The sequence below is a fragment of the Notothenia rossii genome, assembly GCF_949606895.1.
Source record: "Notothenia rossii genome assembly, chromosome: 6".
Taxonomy (NCBI): domain Eukaryota; kingdom Metazoa; phylum Chordata; class Actinopteri; order Perciformes; family Nototheniidae; genus Notothenia; species Notothenia rossii.
This window is the reverse complement of record NC_136909.1, coordinates 13,331,349-13,353,142: the sequence shown is the minus strand read 5'-3', so window position 1 is coordinate 13,353,142 and position 21,794 is coordinate 13,331,349. Positions and strand designations below refer to the sequence as shown.

Below are 21,794 nucleotides of genomic sequence, written 5' to 3'. Positions count from 1 at the left end.
GTGTGCATGCGTGCGTGCTTGTGTGTGTGTGTGTGTGTGTGTGTGTGTGTGTGTGTGTGTGTGTGTGTGTGTGTGTGTGTGTGTGTGTGTGTGTGTGTGCAATGTGGTCCTTGCCTCGGCCCCAGAGCTGTCAGCCATGGGATGGGGTGCAGATTTGCTCAGATTAATCAAAGGTGTAGCATTAATAAAAGGAGCTCTATTCCTCATGCCTCCAGGCGCCCGTTTTAAGAGCCTGGGAGAGCAGCCTCCTCCACCCAGACACTGAGAGAAATGAACCGTTGACTTTAATTACATGTATTATGCCAACACATTTCACATAACTGCATTAGGTTAGTTGAAAGCGATAGTATTATATATTTTTATTTCAATTTAATATTATTACTTTCAATTAACCTGATACAGTTATGTGAAATTTGTTGACATAATACATTTAATTAAAGTCAAAGTTTCAGTTTTTCAGTGCAGCTAAGGGTAGACCTTTAATCCAAGAAGTCTCAATTTAAAACAATGTAAAAACTCACTCAAAATAATCCTGTTCCTTGTTTGCAGTGTGTCCGTTGGTTCACACACTATAAAGTGGAGTAACAGTGCGGTCTTCCCTGCTGGATGCTGGATTTTATGAAGAACTCAAAGTAAAATAAGCCAAGATCAGAATCTGTGGCCACACTGGATGAAAAACCCACAGATCCATCAGAGACACATAATTGGATATCGTGAGAGTTGTGCAGCAACCTCCTCACTGAACTTATTTAAACCCAGGTCAGAATGTGCAGCAACCAAAGATACACGGCTCACAAAACCTTCAGAGATACAGAGCACATGTTGGGACTACAAAAGAAAAGAACACAACTTACCTCATTCGTTTGTGTAAACTGACAGCAGATGTTTTGTAATGATTGTGGCATACAAACACACAGCAATGATGTGAATATTGGAAGAGAGAAAGGTATTGAAGTGTGTGAGAATAAATCGTATTTACTACAGGAAAGTTATTTTAATATTCAGCCCATCATGCCTCCACTGTTTAGACTGTTATTTGTGTGAAGACGAAGAGTTTCCTTCCTTTTGTGGCGAAGTAACTACATCTTAAAAACTGCACACACACATCACACAAGAACTTTATAATCTTGTGGTTTTTAAAACCATGAAGCAAAAAATTCCCTTCTTCTCTATTTTTCTTTCCCACATGTTATCTCTGTCACCAGCTTCTGTGTTTATGTTTTAAGCATTTGTGCATTTGAATAATGTGCACCTCGATTCAAATGAGTAAATGTGAATAATCTCCCCTTTAGCTGGAGCTGAAGTCTCCGTCCAGCCTTGTCTGAGTCCACCATGGGTCTGGGCTGTTGGCTCTGGCAGGACATCTGATCCGGCCTCACTGGGCTGAAGATATTTGGGTGTAGCGATCACTGATGTTATTACTGAGCTCTGAGTACTTCTGGGCTGGGATGTATTTGGGTTGGCTGGCTGATGGATGAAGCCTGTTTGCCTACCGGGGCCGAAGACTCTGCAGGGGGTCTGCCTAATCTGCTGCACCAGCCGACAGCTTAATTAGTGTTTCACTGCTGCACTCACACACAGTCTGCACACACACATTTTCGCTTTTCCACACACACGCATAGCTTGTTAGTCTAATAAAGACTCATTAGAAGGTTAAATGTGGGTCTCATTAAAGATTAGTCATTTACTAGCATGCATAATAATACTCTCTTGTGTGATTTTGATAACTGCTCATATTGCTGCGAGAGTGAGGGCCACAGTCAGCTCATGCAATGCTAATTTACCGCGCCGCAGCATGAGATTTGGCCTGTCTCCTGCTGAGAGCATAAACACTGACAGAAACGGATACAGTCACTTCAAGTCAGCATCTGAGGGCTTAAATGTCATTACACGATGGTTTCTTTATGTTGTTGGGGCGCTTTACACACTGTAAATTGTTTTGAAATGATTTTGATGAGCAAGTTATCCAAGGGGCTTAAAGAGGAAGAGCCTTGAGAAAGCATAAGCCGTGTGAAGAGGGGTCTAGATTAGCTTGAATGGATTTGGAAGCCTTCGTAGAAGCTTGGACTAAAGGCTGTATTGAAATGTCAGAGATAATAATTTCACTTCTCTGCTTTCAGAAGATCCTAATGCTTCTACCATCTGTTTGCGAGCAAAGCGGTGGACGTTCATCAATGCAAGAGAGAGAGAGGGAGACATTTGGCGCGCCACACTGATACGTTTACTTGCTCTTTCCAGCCCTGATCAAGCTCCATCTGATCCAAACAGAGCTCTTGTCTTTACTTGGACTCTAATAACGTTATTCTCCTGGTCACAGCCTCATAAAAAACAGATGAGGGTAAGCCTTAAAGGGGAAAATCAGTTTTCAAAAAGGAATTAAAATATTGGAGCTGCCAATGTTTCGACTTAGTGGACAAAGCCTGCAGGCAACTAGGGTTGGAGGGAGAGAGAGCAAGAAGCTGTGAGAATGTCAAACAGCAGACGGCTTTACTGACTCAAGACATGGATTAGACATCTGAAGCCTTGTTTTAGAGTTACAGTATTACTGAACAGCCCTCGACTAACCCACAGTGCAGAGCAAAGTGTTAGCTGCATATCAATTAGAGAGGCTCCCTTCAGACACAGCTATTAAACCTGTTAAACTGGCCGACAAATTCACTTCTCCATCTTGGTCTCGATGAATATTTCAGTCAAGCTCAGCTACATCATAAAACGGCAGAATTATTGACTTGTTTTCTTGTTGGTTACGTTTTAGATGTCATTTGTAGGAACATCTGTTACAGAATTCACATTTTAGAAATGTGAAAAACAGAAAAGAAGTCTTGGAAAGCCAATTTCATATTAGTTTGTGGCAGTCCATCTGTCTGTGTGATCGTCACAACTTATTTGTGCTTAGGTTTTTTGAGTTTGGTCGATTTTCTCTTTGTTATTAAAATATCACATTCAACTACTATTGTGTTTGTTTAAAATATCATAATTCTTGTTAATTGTTTCTTTGTTGACAGTGTTTGTAAATCGTATGATTGTAAACATGAGTGTTAATCTGTCATCATCTCCTGTTACACAGCCCGATTTGTCCCTGAGTTACTGCATTTCTCCACCATTTAATGTTTATGTTTATGAATAGCTTGTGTGACAGATTGTGGTTGTGCTGTGTATTAGCGTGTGTGTGTGTGTGTGTGTGTGTGTGTGTGTGTGTGTGTGTGTGTGTGTGTGTGTGAGCAATTTGTTTTGAGTGACACTGTCGCTTCCCTCGCAGGGAAACTTGCTAATTTATTATCTCTAAAACAGATGCCACATTATGCCTCCAACATTTGCATACACACAAACATACATCACCACCAAACACATTCACATCTGCCCATATGTGCTTCAATCAGTTGTCAGTGAAACTTTGTGACAAAGTGTTGATATACATAGCTGAGTTTTACCTCCACTGTTTGCAGGAGAATCACCATAGAAGCATTTAACAAGCTTTAAGTTGTTCAGCAGCACATAAAGTGTCTCTATCTGCATTTACACTAAATTAGATCCTGTTGTAATTGCCTGAGAGAATAATTGAATCGTTTACTTGGTAGCACAGCATTTTAGTTTGGTTCCCAGTTGTCTGCACCCCTTAAAACAAACTGCAAATCCTGCAGCTAGTATCTGGACGTATTATATTTGTGTCATACATTAGAATCGACCAGAACAGGAAGAAAAGGATTGGAAGTAACAGGTCATTATTTCACTCACAAAATGCGTTTTTTACATTTTGCAACCGAGCATGTCACAGTTGCTTGCATACATTGTCAGAAACTAGCAAGATCTTATGTTTATGGTGCACCAATGAATTAAAGTGTGTGTGTGTGTGTGTGTGTGTGTGTGTGTGTGTGTGTGTGTGTGTGTGTGTGTGTGTGTGTGTGTGTGTGTGTGTGTGTGTGTGTGTGTGTGGGTGGGTGGGTGGGTGGGTGTGTGTGTGTGTGTGTGTGTGTGTGTGTGTGTGTGTGTGTGTGTGTGTGTGTGTGTGTGTGTGTGTGTGTGTGTGTGTGTAAGTGTGTGTAAGTGTGTGAGTTCGAGTCATGAAGAGTTTGTCTGGCCAAGTGCCATGCAGCTGGAAGCCATCATAGAACCAATTACTTTCTGTCTTTTGCTCTCCTTTGCTTTGCCTCTTTCTTCCCTTCTCCCCCTCCTTCGCTCTCTTCATCTCTCTCCTCTACTCCCATTTTCTCCGTCTGTCTGATTTTAATTCTGCCGTCTCTTTTTGAACCAAGACTTAGCAACATAGTTAACCCCCTCACTCACATCGTCCTCGCACCAACTGATATCACTCACCACTTCCACCACCTTTCCCTGATCAGCGGCTTTAATCTGATTCACTTTACCCTCATCATTATTGCTGGAAGAAGTACTTAGATTCTCTACTTAAGTAAAAGCAGAAATACTGGTCTGAGCATACTCCATTACAAGTGGAAGTCCTGAATTCAAAATGTTACTTGAGCAGAAGTATATCCATCAAAATGTACTCAAAGTATCAAAAGTAAAAGTACCCATTATGCACCATGGCATTTTGAAAGTATTATAATATTATGGAATATTAAATGATGAATGAAGTACATTTAAATGTTCTAGTTTGTTTATATTAAGATCATTTTAGTTTTTTTAATATATATTGGTAGTAATGCACTGGATTATATCATGATACAAATGTCATGTGTTTTATATGTAAACAAACAGTAGTTGGTAACTTTAAGTGTTCATAAATGTACTGCAGAAAAAAGTAAAATAGATGTTTAAGAATGTAAGGGAGTAATGTTATAAAGTAGCACTAAATGGAAATACTCAAGTACAAGTATGACAAAATGGTACTAAAGTACAGTACTTGAGTAAATGTACTTAGTTACTGCCGGCTCCTCTCCTCATCATTGTCATCATCCTCTCAGAGATGTCCGTTGACTTCTCCTCACCTTGTTTAGCTCCTCAGGCGTATTGATTCAGATGTGAAATGTTTGTACAGAATAATTTACAGTAACGTGTTTGTGCTGCAACTCATGTCATGAGTGAAGGGCGGCAAGAGTGTAAACACTGATTACAGATCATGTACTGAATGAGCGTGTAGCCGGAGAGAGAGAGAGAGAGAGAGAGAGAGAGAGAGAGAGAGAGAGAGGGAGAGAGAGGGAGGGCGGTGAAGGATGGAGGAAGTGAGAGAGTTAACAGTGTAAACAAATGAGGAGTGTAATGAGGATAAAGCACCGCTGTGAACAAGTGAGCCTTTGTCTTCACTCATACCTGCTCTCACTCGCCTCCCCTGCTGTCACACACACACACAAGCACGCGCGCACACACACACACACACACACACACACACACACACACACACACACACACACACACACACACACACACACACACACACACACACACACACACACACACACACACACACACACACACACACACACACACACACACACACACACACACACACACACACACACACACACACACACACACACACACACACACACACACAACGACCGTTCAGTGTTTGGGTTTCAGCAGTTTATTGAATATTAGAGAAGGGAAACCGAATCCAGCACTTCATTGAGACACTTAGTGATGTTTTTCAAGTGGCAATGCCACTTTCTCATTATTCATTCCATGTCCATCACTTTTTTGCAAAAAAAAGAATAGGAGTAAAAGATTATCAAAACCATCTGTTATGGTGAAAAGTCAAAATGTTGTTCCACCAGCAGTTACTTTAGTTTTTAATGGAGTGAAACCATCAACGACGCGTATCTTTAAACACAAGCTTGCTATTAATGCTGGGTTTTATTATTTGGACGTAGTTTTTTGCATTCTAGGTAACCACAGGGTTACCATTAATTATTGTTTGGTTGTAATTGTATTGTATGTTAATTTAGTTTTGTTCTGGATGATTGATGATGAAAATCTCAGATTTGCTAAAGTTACAACGACATAAATGAATGCAATCAATGCAGTTCACTGTGTTTGACTAACCCTTTTAAAGTATATCATTGGAAATAGTCAGCACAAATGTGAAGAATAGATGTTTTGAAGCTAAGGAGCTCTATTTTTCAAAAGCAGAAGAACTCCTTTTCTCACAATCAGCCCCTTTCTTACAGTTTTGACATCATATCATCCTCCCTAAGCCTGGATAGACTAGCCTTAGTGTGCCTAGGAATCCATTAAAGCACAGTTTGAGTAAATGTTTAAAATAAGCTATAAGAATACACATTCATCAATTGTGGCATTATTGTATATTTTAGAATGTCAACATTATGTTTAAAGAACTGTTATACTCTACAGTGTGAGGGGTTTATAGGAAGTCCAGCAGATTGATGACTAATTGTTTAATCTTGTCTTTGTTATTTAAATGTTAAATAAAAAGCAGCTTTATAGATATTAAGTGTATCACTAACCGGTGGTTTTGTTACTTTTAGATGACATCTTACTGTGTTGTGATGTATGAAGAAAAAAACCATTTGTTTTTGGGTTTATATGTTGAACATGTCATTACTGTCTTCATGATGAGAAATATCTGCAACTGTGCATTTGATACAGTACCAGACAGATTACATGTTGAAGCTCTTGAGGATGAACATACTTGACCTTTTTTGGACATTTATTTCTACTTCTATGAAGTGCAAAAATGCTGGGAATGTAGAAGGTGCTTGGAAAAGGTTGTTGCAAGCACACACACACACACACACACACACACACACACACACACACACACACACACACACACACACACACACACACACACACACACACACACACACACACACACACACACACACACACACACACACACACACACACACACACACACACACACACACACACACACACAAACACACAAACATGGGAAAAGGGATCATGGTCCGATCAGAGCAGTTCTTAATGGCATTGATATAAGAATATAAAGAAACATTTCATAAATCATTTTTCTTTCACCCAATCATTTTAATCTTGAATTGGAAAACTGGAAACCTTACTAATATTCATCAGTCTTCCTACAGCATGATGTTTCATGTTGCGTCTCTGTAGGTTTTCTAGGTTTGTTCATTAAACTATAGTAAAAGTCAAAACTGCCAAGTTGAAAGGCAGTGCTTCACCAATCTCTCTGGTCAGAAGTCCGTTGCACCTGGGACCACAAACAGCAGTGATGTCACAGCGTACTGAGAGACCCTGAAGTTTCCTGATCGCTAAATCAAGGTGATACATTTAAACCACTGGGGGAGAAGCAGAAACATTATATTATATAATGTGACTGTCTCTTTGCTTCACTCGGTCTAAAGAGTTTCCTGTGACAATGAGAATGTTTGAAAACACTGCTCATGAAATTACACTTGGGTGGGTTTGTGAGGAAGAGCATTCATTGAGAGGTTATTTGAATCTTTATAAAATGTTTATCTAATCTGAAACTGTAGAAAAAACCCTCAATGGCTGGATTCTGTCCACTATCTTTAGACTCCCGAAGGACAAAGCCTGGAATCGCCTATTTCCACTGAGAGAAAGTCACAAATGAAAGTGACAGCATGTTAGCAGAAAACTAAGAAAACAAATCAGACAACCATCATACAAAGAATGTCTCACTGTGCTGAAAGAGGCCGCTCATTCTGAAAAAAGGGGCAAATAGTAACAAGTAACACACACACACACACACACACACACACACACACACACACACACACACACACACACACACACACACACACACACACACACACACACACACACACACACACACACACACACACACACACACACACACACACACACACACACACACACACACACACACACACACACACACACACACACACACACACACACACACACAGAGATGTGGCCGGGCGTCGGGCCAGATGCTCCAAGAGAAGGAAACTCACATTCTTGTGATGGGGAGTCATCAAGTATCAGGTTCCATATACTCTGGCAGAGGCTGGAGACCCACCACCACCCCATCTCTCACACACACACACACACACACACACACACACACACACACACACACACACACACACACACACACACACACACACACACACACACACACACACACACACACACACACACACACACACACACACACACACACACACACACACACACACACACACACACACACACACACAGCCCAGTTTTTTGTGTGTGTGCATGCGTGTGTTGGCTGCATGAAAAAATTGAATTGCTGCCTTTTCTAATCTTGTCAGATCTCTGTCTGTAGAACTAAGGACAAGATGGTCTGATCCTGTGTGCAGCCTGATCTGATTAGTTACATTTTTAGAACGTTTTTGTATTATTTACGGGAAATCCTCGTCTGTAGCGAAGAATCTGGTTATAAATGCATGGATCCAGAGAACTGTATTTGTTTTGATCCAGTGTGAGGTCTAAAGGTTAAGTGATCAAGGATGAGAGGAGGTTAAATAAAGGCCCAACAATTCCTTAACTTTTCACTAGATGTCACTGACATCCTACTTTTCTTGAGTCTACTGATGCTCAAGCCATAGGCACAACACACGCACAACATCTCTCCTGTGTGGAGGATGAGATGGTGCCTATACACACAGCCTGGGGTCACAAAGTTCAGGATCCAATCACAGAGGGCGTTGTTGACTCCTAGGTCTCTGAGTTTTTATGACAAGCTTTGAGGGCACATTAGTATTGACAGCTGAACTGTATTCAATTAACAGCATTCTTACATTTGGCGCGTTCACACCGGAGTACTTTTCCCACAATAGTTCACCAGAACTCAGATATATTTGCGTTCACACCAAAAAGCCCCCTGAACTAAATTAGTTAATCAGAACCATTTTTACCCCCTTTTCAGAGAGCAGGGACTTTCGTGGGAGTAAAAGGTTCGTATTTCTGATTGGCTGGGCGGATTGCAAACCACGCCCCGTAAATCTCTGAAATAGTTTTGGAAGCCGCTTCGCGTCGGGCCGAACCACGCCCCTTAGCTGTGATAATGAGCATATATCACGGCCTGTCATGAGCTATTGCTTAAATATATATTGCCACTTTTATTATATTGTTTTGATACTACTGACACTTATTGATCTGCTGCTGATAAATAAAAGAGAACCGACATGGCGATTAAACAGATCCTGTATCTTGCTTATTTCTCCTCTGACACTTTATCTTTACAGTGACCTGTGTAGCATCCTATACATCACATGTAAGTGATTATTCTGATGCCATCGTGTTTCATCGGTTATAAACTGGCGAAGCTTTATTTAATGTGTCCCACCCCAAATATGTGGCTTTAAAAAAGATAATTTCATTGTATTTCAAAATGGCGTCCATCAACACAAGCACTATAGAAAGAGAAATGGTTAAGTTTGTAATTACCAGTGTTGTGAGTTCAATATTTTAATTAATTATAGTAAGGGAACCTCTTAGGAGTTAGTGGCGTGAGTTTCAGAGCAGTGTAATAATTATTTGACCTAAAACTAAATGTTTTCATGAATGTCCTCTGAGGAGGACATGGGGATTTGCTAACTTTTTATTTCCTCCATTTTACACAACACAAAATGGAGTCCACTATGGGCCAAAACTAACACGTAGGTTTCTGTAGGGTTCATGGCAGACGGATGCAGTTGCTCTCAGGAGGATATATAATAAAGGTGTGTTAGTTGCTGAGCCTATTTACTATTGCCACACTGTTTTAATACTGACATGTTATCTTTGCACTAAGGTGTGTAAATATGCAGTGGGGTTTATTTAATTTAATTTTGTATAATCACACAAATTCTGTGTTTTATATTATTTTATTCTGTGTTCTTAATTTTATTGAATGTTAAATATCTGGCAAGGTCGGAGATCAGTGGGCGGAACCTCTGAAGTGTGGTCCTTGTGCTCAGGAGTTTATTGTTGTGAGGACTTTCCCCCCTATATATTGTTTCCCTCAAGTTTCCTCTTCCCTTTTTGTAAATGTTCCACGTGAGAGGAGTCACTGTGAGGGAAATTGATGTGAAACTGATCGTTTTATCTGTTGTCAGAAATTAAACAGAGATCGTCTCAACTCTACGCTAGCTCGGGTCTCGTCCATTAAAACGCAACACAGAGACCGCTTAACAGAGGTGTTTTGATAAATCAAGGAGGCAATTAAAAGCACCCTGCAAACTATTATCCAATGAGCATATGTCCAGCACTTAAACACTTTCAATAACAGCCCATACCGCCGTTCAAGTCCCCTTATCATGATGAATGAAAACAATCTGCGTGTTGATGTAATGTACTTTCTTTCTATTGACGAACACATCCTCATCTTTTGAGGGCGCAATTATTTTTATGTGCGTCCCGTCAATAGCACCGACCGCACCGGGCATACCTGCAATTGCCATGAAGTTGGCTTTGATCCTGTGTAGTTGTTGATTGTCCAAAGGAAACCGGATAAACTGTTGGATGATATGTGGTCTAGAGAGCGCGTTGATGGTTTGGTTTATGGCACGGCTGACTGATGGTTGCGATATTCCTAAATCGTCGGCATTGCAAAGTTGCATTTTCCCTGTTGCTAAATATCGTAGTGTTGCCAAACATTTTATTTCCGGACTAATCGGGTTATTCCTGTTAGTCGGGGATGTTATTGCATCCCGCACTAATTCCACAACAAGTTTGATACCCTCACGATTTAGCCTATATCTCTTGATCAATTCACAGTCTTCCATTGTCTCCAAAACATTTCGTCTCGCAGCCATTTTCAGATTCTTTGTGAATAGGTCTTACTGAGTTAGGAGTCCTCTCAAGGACTTTTAAGCCCTTCGAAACTTAGGTGCTACTTTTAGGCCTAAAATACTTTGTGAATTGCTCTTAGTGAATACAATTAGGAGTCCTAAATTTAAGACTGACACGCCCATTATGTTTAGGAGTTTCTCCTAAATTCGCCAGTTAAGAGCTACTTTTAGCCCTAAAATCCTTTGTGAATACGGCCCATTGTCTCTATCTTTTTCTATCATTCATTATCTATTTCTTCATCTATCCATCTCAATCTTACAATCTGTCTCTCTATCTCTGTTTGTCTCATACAGCAGCTGTTGCATATCTGTTGCATATCTGTTGCATATCTGTTGCGGCTGGCTGGCTGGCTGGCTGGCTGGCTGGCTGGCTGGCTGGCAGGCAGGCTGGCTGGCTGGCTGGCTGGCTGGCTGTGTTGCAATGGCCACAAAACACAACCCAGACCCCAATAATCCCAAATCCAAAGAAGGGAAACGCATGGCTCTTGAGCTGAAGCATGAACACATGCTAGCTGAAGCTAAGGTTGGTGTTTTAACCCATATGACCTCATTCATTTCCCACTTGAATTTGGCACTATCTGTTATCCAAAAAATGCTGAACAGGCCAAGAGTAACTGGATTTTGGATCAATGTATAGGGCCTTTGCAAAACCGTTCATCATTACAACATGGGGGGCAGAGGCTTACTAAATAAAGCTTGTTCAACTTGTTTTACTTCATTAGTTGTATATGGTAGGAAAAACTTGAAGCAAAAATATTCTTCAAGTGAATGAATTTACTTTTATTTGTCCACTGTCATATGGTATCAGTTTATCAGCAACATCAACCTTACATGAGTTGTTACTTGGTCACAGAAAGCAGCTGAGGAGAGGAAACGGGCACGCTCTGTAGGAGACACTTTACAGTCCCCTAAAAGGGGCTGTGTAGGACGTGGCAAGCCGAGAGGGAGGCGTGGAGGGCGACGCCAAGGCTCAGCTACAGGTTGAAATCCCAATTATTTTACATTTTTATGAATTTACTAAGTAAATGGTTGGAAAATCGAATTAAAACACAGTAATTGCTTGTTGAGGGTCTACAATAATTCCAATATATAAACGCATAGTGACACTACAGTCGGAGACATTCCCACTTTGGTGTCATAAGAACTATGCTTTATTTAATTTCACAAGCTTTTAAACAATAGGTAGATAATACAAATCATCAGTTATCTGTTGTTAACCCTCTGTGTGATGTTTTACAGTCACATCCTGAGGCCTGACTGAGGGCTTCCAGTCTTCCAGTGTGGAGGTTCTGCGTACTGAACCTTCAGCACAACACAAATTTGGTAAATCACAAAAATGGCTTTAAGTTTAAAACTAAAATCAATTTTTAAATAAATTGTGTTAGTGAGACAAAATAACCTTATACACAACTGACAGTTCAGGACTCGAACGAGGAATGTAATTCAGTAAAGATATTGGCCAGTTCCATACTGAGCAAAGAAATGATCCTTGATTTTTAGTGTTCAACTTAAATATAGTCATTTACAGTTAAAGTTTCCCATTCTGTTCACAGAAAAGAATATGGAGAGACTCTCTGACATTCTTTCCTCATGTCCTCCTCCTGAGCCTCAAAGAAGCTCTGCCTCATCCTGGTCTTTTCGGCAGCAGAAAGCCTCAGAGCGCTGGAAAGAAGCGAGACCACATCCCCTACAATGCCTTCTAGAAAAAGAGGCTGTTGGTCATCCCCTGTGTGGCCTCTGCCACGGGCCAGCTGTTATTAGGTGAGATAATATTTACCTTTATTTAAATTACTTTACCTAATTGTAATTTTTCAGTATTAATGCTCAGTGCCCTGCTATTTCAGCTAACATGCATGACTTTTGGGATGTTAGAAAACTGGATACCTAGAGAAAAAACACATGAAAATGAAAGTAATTCTAGGATATTAGAATAATTTTGTATTTCCTCCCAAGGTGTAGAGAGTGTCTCCCCGAGGAGTGGTTCTGTGGAGACTGTGATGTACTTCATCACAAGAACCAGCCACTCCACAACAGGGACAGTCTAATGAATGTTTTTTTTAAACCAATTAGTCCAACAACGTGTGTTGTTAGAGTGGAAGGTGGATATGACACCCATGATCAAGGTATGCTCTCTCAAACTTGCATTTTGATGTTCACATGTCTCTTCGGCCAGCATATAATGGTAATTAGTGCTTTTCTTTTTTTTTTGACAGCTTGCATATTGCCAACTGTGAAGGCACCCAACTGCTCCTGTAAAGGCACAAACTTCACTGTGGTACCAGGCAAACCAGTGATTTTAATTACCATCAATGGTAAACAAATATATATATATAATATATATATATATATATATATTTGGATTTCTATTGAATTGTTATTATATGTTTACTGTTGTGGGCTGAGGCATTGTGCTTCCACTTGGAGTAAAACCTTCATGTAATATCTGTTCATCTTTGACTATTTGTAGATGGAACTGTTGTAAAATGTGTCTTAATTATGTTAATTATGTTTATTTACTTGTTCCAAGGGCGTTACGACTTGCATCTGCCACTATATGTCTGTCAAACTTGCCAGCAGCAGTGGGCCCCCGACTTGAAAGTCCTCCTTAAGAGTGGATACTGGCCAGCTTCGGTCAGTATTTCCACACTTTACACCTTGGACCTCCTGAGCTCCTTTGAAGAGCTCAAGGTCATCTCCGGGATTCTCCAGACAGGCCTTTGCAAAGCTGCTGGAGCATCGCACAAAGTGTGGAGGAAGAGTAAGTGTAAATATTCTTTACCATATAATACATTATAACATTTCCGTAAATAGACAAAATCACAGCAATATATGTAATTATCTTCCAGTGTGGACCTGTCAACGGAGATGCACTGCAGCGCAGCTTTCTGGAGTTCTCCTATGCCTCGTATGAGGAAGACCAGCTCTGCTGTGGTGCTCCTTTCATCTGCCCTGCCTGCACGCCGGAGATGTTGGCTGTTCCTGCTGATGGAAACAGGAAGCTGTATCGCTTTCGGCGAAGTGGAAGGTCCTGTTTTTACAATGTTGTTATTTAACTTTTTTGATTACTGTTTATATTTCATGGATATATTTGCTAATCTTTTTTTCCTCAGTTCTGATGGCGGCGCCTTTTTTAATGGGCTCTTTGTAGCAGAAGACAGCGCGGTGGCTGCATTTGTCGACAAAATACAGAGATCACTGAAAAATGCAAGTTTTTATTCGTCATTTTACCTTATAGGTATATCACAAAAATAGCCATGTATATCCGACCCTGACTTTCTTCAAATTCAGCTACTTCTCCTTACCATCAACTCCAAAATCAGATAATTAGAACAAATGGTGTAGATCCTGATTCCATTGCTTTTAACTGATTTGTCATGATGTAATGTGTGTCTTAGACCCAGGGAAGGGGCACATGTGGGGACTCCCAGTGGACAGCAGCGAGGGAGACGTCAAGGAGGGCTTCGAAGCTGGATGAAGAAGGGATGGAGGTGGCTGTATGTCGCCATGGGTTTCTTTTGAAGGCCTTAAATATGTACAGGGGGGAGATATTCGCCTACCCCCTGTATCTTCAAAAGGAACTCATGCCAGCCAAAGCCAAGTTCTTCGCCATGGATGTGGCTTGCAAGTACTGGCCTTACATGGAGAAAGCTGCAAGTGTCCTTCCTGCTCTCCAGGAGCTGACCACCATGAAGCCATTCCTCAGTGTAATGCATGCTCGAGCCCATGCTACCAAATGCGAGGTATGTGAAATATTTTTTTATCAGGTACATTTATATTTTTTATATTTATAATACTGAAGTAGTAAATATCTAAGCTATACTGTTTAGTATAGTAGTATGTAGCCTCTTTGCACAACCATTCCAGCAACCTTTTACCATCAGATTATATGGAGTGGGAAGAACCAGGAGGAAGCAGGGATGACCGCTGGGGAAGAGGTGGAGCAGGTCAACAGCTACCTGTCCCGTTGTGCCCTGACAACAAAATACATGTCCAAAGCAGGTGAGTGGAAGGTTTTGCCCTATTATTGCATACTTTTTTAGATGACACATCATAACCTCATTATTACTTTCAAAAGCACGACTGGACATGCTCACAGTGCATGCAATGGGATGGAACAGGAAAAAAGGTGACTCCCTTCATCAGGCACTTTCCACAAGATATGTGAAGGTGAGCCTCCTATTAAAGGTGTTGTTGTGTCCTTTGTCATTTGCACATGGCTTGTTGTTAATCATAGCACGTTTTAATCTTGATAAATGTCCATCGTCTACTGTTTATCAGACTAGTAAGAGGCTCCTGGAAGAGACTGCAAGTCTTGAGGAACTCAAGACAGAGCTACATTGTGCCTCTGATGACATGGTGTCGACGTGGATTTCCGAGGTGAAGGAATGGGCATCTGGTAAGCACGACGAGATAACACCAGCTACATATCATTGTCCATGACTGTTTGAATTTACAGATTTGATCCTAAAGAGCAGCCAATTTTAAGGCAATAAGGCTGATTTGTCATGCCACGTAATGGGACCCTCACTGGATTTCAGTAGACAGGGACATAATCTTCAAGCAACAGCAAGCCAACTATGTGTCCATGTTTATCTCTGATACGTTCCAGTTTCCATAGTTGTACCATCAATTTGTGTTAAAAGGTGTTAAATATGTTGCACAACTTTGTTTCTCAAAACCGTTAAGTGTTGTGTAACAGTACATTTTACTGCCAATTATTTCTACAGGAACATCAGAAACTTTGGGTACTTCTGAAGACATCCTTCAAACAGCACTGCAGCAAAGCATTGAGGGGCTTTACCTAAGTGTGAGGCAGCGGAAGCGATCCCTTTACCGACAGAATGGTATAACAATATAATGTTTTCGGTTGCAGATTCAACCTACTGAATTATATATATTTTTTGCACTTGCAAATATAGTTTGTCACATATCCCTATCCCACTACTTCATGTCTTTTTCTGACAGCAGCAAGCTCCGCCATCGACTTCGAAGGAAGCTTGCAGAAGACAAAAAGCGCCTTAATCAGGAGGTACTGAAGTACAACCAGCTGGTACACGACTCTGCCAGAGGCATAGATGTTGCTGCGGTGGAGCATTCCCTCTCTGGAGGGAGCATCATGTTCGCGCTGTGTCCGTGGGAAGTTCATGGCATGGGTCAGTTTTCAGATATTTCATAATAATTCATTTGAAGTTCTGTTATATGAAGGTATACCTTGCTGAGTTATGCACATATCATGTAGAGTGTTAGAACGTTCATTTAGTTTAAGGGTATATCTTAAGTTTTCTTATTGTGTATACATTTGATTATTTTGAAAGTACATGTTTGGAGTTTTAAACATATTGTTATGCTATAATGAAAATGTGATTCATGTATATACATAACTGTGATTGGATTTTAGCTAACTTTACAGCCAAGAAAAAGATACTTGATCAAGTCATGCTTACAAGGAGACTGCAAGAGGAGAAATGCATCCTATTGTGGGAGATGGCGCAGCATTGCACATGGTTGCAGAACATGGCAGTTGGTCTAAACGATAAGGTGGCTGAGGAAGGTAAGTTGAAAGCAAAACTTAACCTACCTTGTAAAGTATGAGTTTTAAAGGAAAAAAAGTCAGCCCAAATCATTCTTGGTCACAGAAATTGGATGGAGTATAATGGCCTTTGCCCATTTGACCCGGCCATTTTCCATAATGAAGTCCCTTGACAGTGACAATCATCTTTATATGTACATGGGAGAGAATATACTCCATTGAAGTGCTCTGGCCTCGTGAAGCAATTTAATTTATAGTATGTCCATATAACAATATTTTGTGTATTTTCAGATGTAGACAATGGGAATGGAGGACTTGGGTGCACCCTAAGAAGGAAGCATGCTGAGGCGTTGGAGAGGTTGCAGGTGGTACTGCAGCAGTACAAGACTGCTTTAGGTCCTGATGCTTGTTTCCTTCAACATGAAGAGGAAAGTCAAAGTGGCCTAAGCAGTCCAGACACCAGTGAAGATGAAGAAGGAAACATCATTTAGGTAATTTACTTATGAATTAATGTACAGTATCTTTGTTGATTTAGCCTCAACCTAGACATGTTGCTGTTACTTTTGTATTCATTAATGCTAAACATACATTGTGTATTCAAAAACCTCAAATTTGGTTTCTGATCTGCCCCTCTTTTTTGTTTCTCTGTATTTCCCCAGATTGCTGCTGCTCTCAAGCACGAATATCCGCCAAGACTTGATGTGCTATCAGAAATGTAAATACTTTACTGACTTTATATTTAGAGATTGTATTCATACTCCTCAATGGAAGATCACCCTTGAATATGTTGACCATATGACTTTTCCCTACGCCGCAGCATCAGGCCAAACATTTCACTTGTACACAACTTAAATTGTATTGAAGACAATGCTCAGCGTACCTGGAATGCATCCTGAGCAATGAACCATTCACTTTTGACCCTTTTTGAAACACTACAATGTAAATTCCTAAATCTCCAAGTATATCTTGCTGGTTACCATACAACTTGGTGAGCACATCCTTATCCAAGAGCAGGAGGTCTTTCCCTTTTTTCCCAGAACAGGATGCCTATGCATTATTATTTTCGATCTCTTATAGGATTTACCTGTCATTAACTTTATATGACTGCACCTGTTACACCGCAGGCCAATAACAGCTTTCCTCTAATTGTTCATTTTTGTTTCTTTTGCGTTACTTGCTTTAATTGCTTTGTCAGTTATATTTCCTTTTTGGTCTCCAGCTATTAACCTTATTGATTGAAGTACTTCAACATGTACAATGCACAGTCTTTTAGGATGTATAATTAGGGACATTGAGATAAACAACAAATAGTTTATTTGGTGAATCATCTCATTGTTGTTCTCAAAACCAAATAATACATTGTTATAAATTGTTATATTTGATTTACACATAGAATTTACATGTTTAATATACATAGTTAAATCATAAAAAAATGGTTGTGTTGTATGATTTCTTAATACTGTATGTTATAACCGTTTGCATAAATTGATTTTATGTTCTGTTGTCCATGCTTTTCATGTTAGACTAACCCCAACGCTCTAGAGTCAAGACATACACCCTGGTGGCCTTTTACTTGTATTGTGGTGAAACACATAAGTAAACCATTGCCAGAGAGGACCATGTTATTGTTTTAAAAACAATGTTATTGATGTGGTTGGTTGAATAATAAATATAAATTAAGCATACGTCTGTGGTACTTTTTTTTGTTTACATCACACTGCATTATAATGCATTTGGAAATAAATTCATTTAGAAGTAACAATATGGGTTAGCATATGGGTTAGACATGATCCTCATCCGGAACACTGGTTGTTGGTTTAAGATAAGATAGAACTTTATTGATCCCAATTTGGGAAATCGTTGCGTTGCAGCAGCATTAAAACACATGGCATTATACAATACAAATAAAAAGACAAGAAATAAAGAAGAAAATATACATGTTAAATTTACAAATGAGCAATAACAAGATATGCAAAGTGTTATATTTACATAACTATGTGACAGATGGAATATTAAATATTACACTGAATATGTCAAATGTACAGTGAAGAGAGAAACTATGGAGCAGAGAGTTCTCTTCCAGCCAGAGGTGATTTGTTGTACAGCAACACGTTCTCACTCCCAACCCGTCACATGTTGACGGACGGTCAGGGCCCCTCCCCGTCACCCACGTGTATAGAGCTCCCTGAACGTTGGTAATAGACACGTTGGGATCGCGGCGAAATGCTCTCCGCAGGTCCATTCTCACAGCGTTTATCAACCTTTTTCTTACTCAATATCAAGCCACACTTATTGTTTTTACTTCTTTATTTTAATTGAATAATGTAGGACTTTTGTTGCCGTCAGTTATGGGGAGAGTAGGGGCTCAGAATACTGAAATCTGTATTGTTTCATCGTTTTTTCCTTCTAATTTTGTATTCTTTTCTAAACCACACACTGTTATTTACTCAACAACACATAAGTATCCTTGTGTGTATTTATTTGTTTGATTAATAAACACAAGTTGGAGTCCGTCTGTCCAGCTGCAGGTGGAGAGGATGGATGGGGTTACCCATGATGGCTTACACGCCTTTCATCGTAGTGGAAAATGTTGTCATATGCAATATGTTTGGATAGTTTCACCATTGAAATGCGTTTGATAACACTAGGTGCTCTAGTGCCAAAGTTGTGGCCCTAAAAACATATATCAACTATTCATTTGTATGGCATCCAGAGCTTCCACATTTTAGGGAATATGTTTTTTGATTTAAAATATCATCAATGTCATAAGCAATGGTTACATTAAAACCCTCCTATTGTATTCGTTTCCCCCCTTACTTTGGTGTTCGCGGTCAAATTTGACCGGTCCTGTTTTAACTGCTATTACATTAACACAAAAACCATGAATCATCACCAAATTTCATTCATTTCATCAACATTGTATGTTGAGTTGGCACCTCAGCTCAAAACATACAAAAACACAGAAGAATAGAAAGTTAACCCATTGAAATGATATGAGAGCAGTGCTACAAACTACAATTCCCATTAGATACGCGCCCAACAATCGTTACGAAGTACACAGAGCTGACATATTTGTAGTTCTTCCGGCGTGTGTGCGTTACAAACAGACAGACAGACAGACTGTCAAACACAGGAAAGTAGAGAAGTACACAGCATAGATAGAAGGGTGAATAAATAAATAGATGATAGATATAAGAGAGCTAGATAGGGAGATAGGTTGAGTTTGGCTCTTGAAAGTGCCGTTGGTTTTATGATGGTGTAGATCAGTGTATGGGTTTGTGGTGTGGGTACAGGAGCTGCAGGAGAGAACAGAAAAAGTGAATTATGTAGTGAAACTAGCTTTTTTAAATGCACATTGTGACGGTTTAACTACTTTAGCTTTAGACAGACTGAGTTCATTAACGTGTTTCCTGTTTCATACGCGTAACAAGCACATGGACGTGGACTATGCCCCTCCCCCCCAAACATATATTAAAATGTCGGCCAGCGTTAGTACTGTCATGTGTAAAACAAAAGCGATTAAGATAACGTATAACTCACACTTTAACACCGACGTATGTAGCCGTAATTAAGACAAATATTTTTCACACACCACTTATGAGCCGATATAAATGTAGCTAAACTAGTTTAAGCTTATGTTGAACGTGAGCTAGCTAGCTAGCCGCCCGCAAGAATAATTTCACATTAATGTTGCTTTGCTGATTATGGCGAAAGCATTTCTCAGACTTAGAACAGTTCAGTATGTATGATGAACCATGCGAGTAAAGGCTTAAAAAAAAGCCCCAATTATTAAATCTAAGCAAAACATGTATCAGACTTTAGTGACCCAACTTACTTTGTCAGAGGATGGATCGCAATGCCGGTGGCAGCGTCTTTGGCCAATAGGTGGTGCTCTGAATGATGTAATTTCCTGTGCCGATTATATAATAAAATATTAATACATTTCCTATATTTTGACACGATAACTCTTTAATAACCTAAGTAGCCTACGGACAAAAACAAAAAAGTATATATTGCCTTATAAAATGCAGAAAAGTTTAAACATCTAACATGATAATAATAAATAAAAAATAATGATATCTTAAACCAAAATAAATAAAATGGAAAATTAACCGACAACAACAATTTAACATAAATAAAACAAGGATTAAAACAAGGATAAGTTTGACTCAATGTTGTGTAAAGTACACGTTATGGTTAAAAAAAAAAATATATATATATATATATTTTAAATAATACAGCTTCAAGCTTCCCGAGACACGAAGAGGAGACAAGAACAATTCTTCCACTTGAAATGCATTTAAACTGTGTCAGAGAGATGTTTAATCGGTTCATTTTAATTGGGGATTATGGGTAGTGTAGCGTCTTCGGCCATCCTAAACTCGATGATGCTCGAAATGTCCCTTATAGGCCTACGTCTGTTTCCGGTTATTTTTATTTTGAAATTCAGTTCCTGAAGGACGGCAAAAAAGCCAGAGATTATAGAATTAAACAAATAAATAAAAACAAGGATAATTGTGTGTTATTGTTGACTAAATAACAGTGGGTTATTTTGAAAAGAATAACAAATTAGAAGGAAAAATGAGCCCCATTTATTTTCCTCACAGACAGCAACAAAAGTCCGAAATGATACGATTTTAAATAAAAGCAATAATCGTGGCTTGATATTGAGTAAGAACATGTTTTTATGAACCACACAGCTTCCGGTCTTCCTATAACACGTAATGCCGTGAGACTACCAATAGAAATACATTGCTTTTAAAATCGTGCTGTGCAACACGAAAAAAAAGGGGAAAGACTACCAATAGAAATACATTGCTTTTAAAATCGTGCTGTGCAACACGAAAAAAAAGGGGAAAGACTACCAATAGAAATACATTGCTTTTAAAATCGTGCTGTGCAACACGAAAAAAAGGGGGAAATCGTGTTGGTGAACACGAATCAATAGATTAAAATCGTGTTGGTGAACACGAAATGCCGTGAGACTGGGTTGTCTGTTAACACTAAAACCGCCAACAGCGTCAGCACCTACATAGATATCATTTTCAAATCATTTAATTTGTTCCTCTTCATAATTTCCTAATAATAACTCGGTTAATTGGGTTAATTTAGAAATGGCTTCAGTTTATCATCATAACAGATCAAAAAATTCAGATTAATTTTACAATAAATCAAGGAATGATGCACTTCTACAAACAAAACAACATAATTAAAACTTTTAAACAAACGTAAAGTAGATGAACCACATTATTCAAAAGTTTCCAGTAACTTCTGATAATAACACAGGGGAAATAAACGAGGCATCTTTTTCCCTCTCTCTCTCTCTCCTGACAGCCCGTCAGTATCAGGGTTAGTCAAAATGAATCCCTTGGCGGTTCTAGTGTTCATTTACCCCGTTTTGTCTTCTCTTTGCTTAATCGATTTGAAACCAAGTCTAACGTAGCTTAAACTTAACGTTAGCTTTCTAGCTAACACAACACAGTCACGTAGCCTACCTTTCTCTGTGTTTTTTTTTTGTA

The 21,794-nt window shown here is 39.5% G+C and overlaps 1 protein-coding gene and 2 long non-coding RNA genes across 3 annotated transcripts; 2 read left to right on the top strand and 1 right to left on the bottom strand.

The window, feature by feature from the left end:
• Nucleotides 1-11,136: 11,136 nt before the first annotated feature.
• Nucleotides 11,137-12,420, top strand: LOC307042689. The gene is made up of 3 exons (XR_013809217.1): nucleotides 11,137-11,268; nucleotides 11,599-11,725; nucleotides 12,299-12,420. It is a non-coding gene; the product is annotated as an uncharacterized lncRNA (long non-coding RNA).
• Nucleotides 12,421-12,432: 12 nt separating this feature from the next.
• On the top strand, nucleotides 12,433-17,127 carry LOC307042688 (uncharacterized protein). The gene is made up of 15 exons (XM_079686708.1): nucleotides 12,433-12,506; nucleotides 12,699-12,868; nucleotides 12,959-13,057; nucleotides 13,273-13,503; nucleotides 13,592-13,770; nucleotides 13,856-13,949; nucleotides 14,141-14,485; nucleotides 14,627-14,744; nucleotides 14,821-14,912; nucleotides 15,024-15,141; nucleotides 15,473-15,589; nucleotides 15,711-15,898; nucleotides 16,144-16,296; nucleotides 16,567-16,766; nucleotides 16,935-17,127. The coding sequence occupies exons 5-12, from the start codon at nucleotides 13,712-13,714 to the stop codon at nucleotides 15,779-15,781; spliced, it is 1,014 nt and encodes a 337-aa protein (XP_079542834.1). The 5' UTR covers nucleotides 12,433-12,506; nucleotides 12,699-12,868; nucleotides 12,959-13,057; nucleotides 13,273-13,503; nucleotides 13,592-13,711; the 3' UTR covers nucleotides 15,782-15,898; nucleotides 16,144-16,296; nucleotides 16,567-16,766; nucleotides 16,935-17,127.
• Nucleotides 17,128-17,317: 190 nt separating this feature from the next.
• LOC307042691 lies at nucleotides 17,318-20,188 on the bottom strand. Its single transcript, XR_013809219.1, has 2 exons — nucleotides 20,111-20,188; nucleotides 17,318-19,571 (listed from the first exon to the last, which is right to left on the bottom strand). It is a non-coding gene; the product is annotated as an uncharacterized lncRNA (long non-coding RNA).
• Between the last annotated feature and the right edge of the window lie 1,606 nt (nucleotides 20,189-21,794).

Coding starts and splice junctions, on each gene's coding strand:
- LOC307042688 (XM_079686708.1), top strand. CDS start 13,712: ATGTTGGCTGTTCCTGCTGATGGAAACAGGAAGCTGTATCGCTTTCGG. Junction 14,486..14,626: donor CCCATGCTACCAAATGCGAG/GTATGTGAAATA, acceptor TTTTACCATCAG/ATTATATGGAGTGGGAAGAA. Junction 15,142..15,472: donor GGTGAAGGAATGGGCATCTG/GTAAGCACGACG, acceptor TTATTTCTACAG/GAACATCAGAAACTTTGGGT.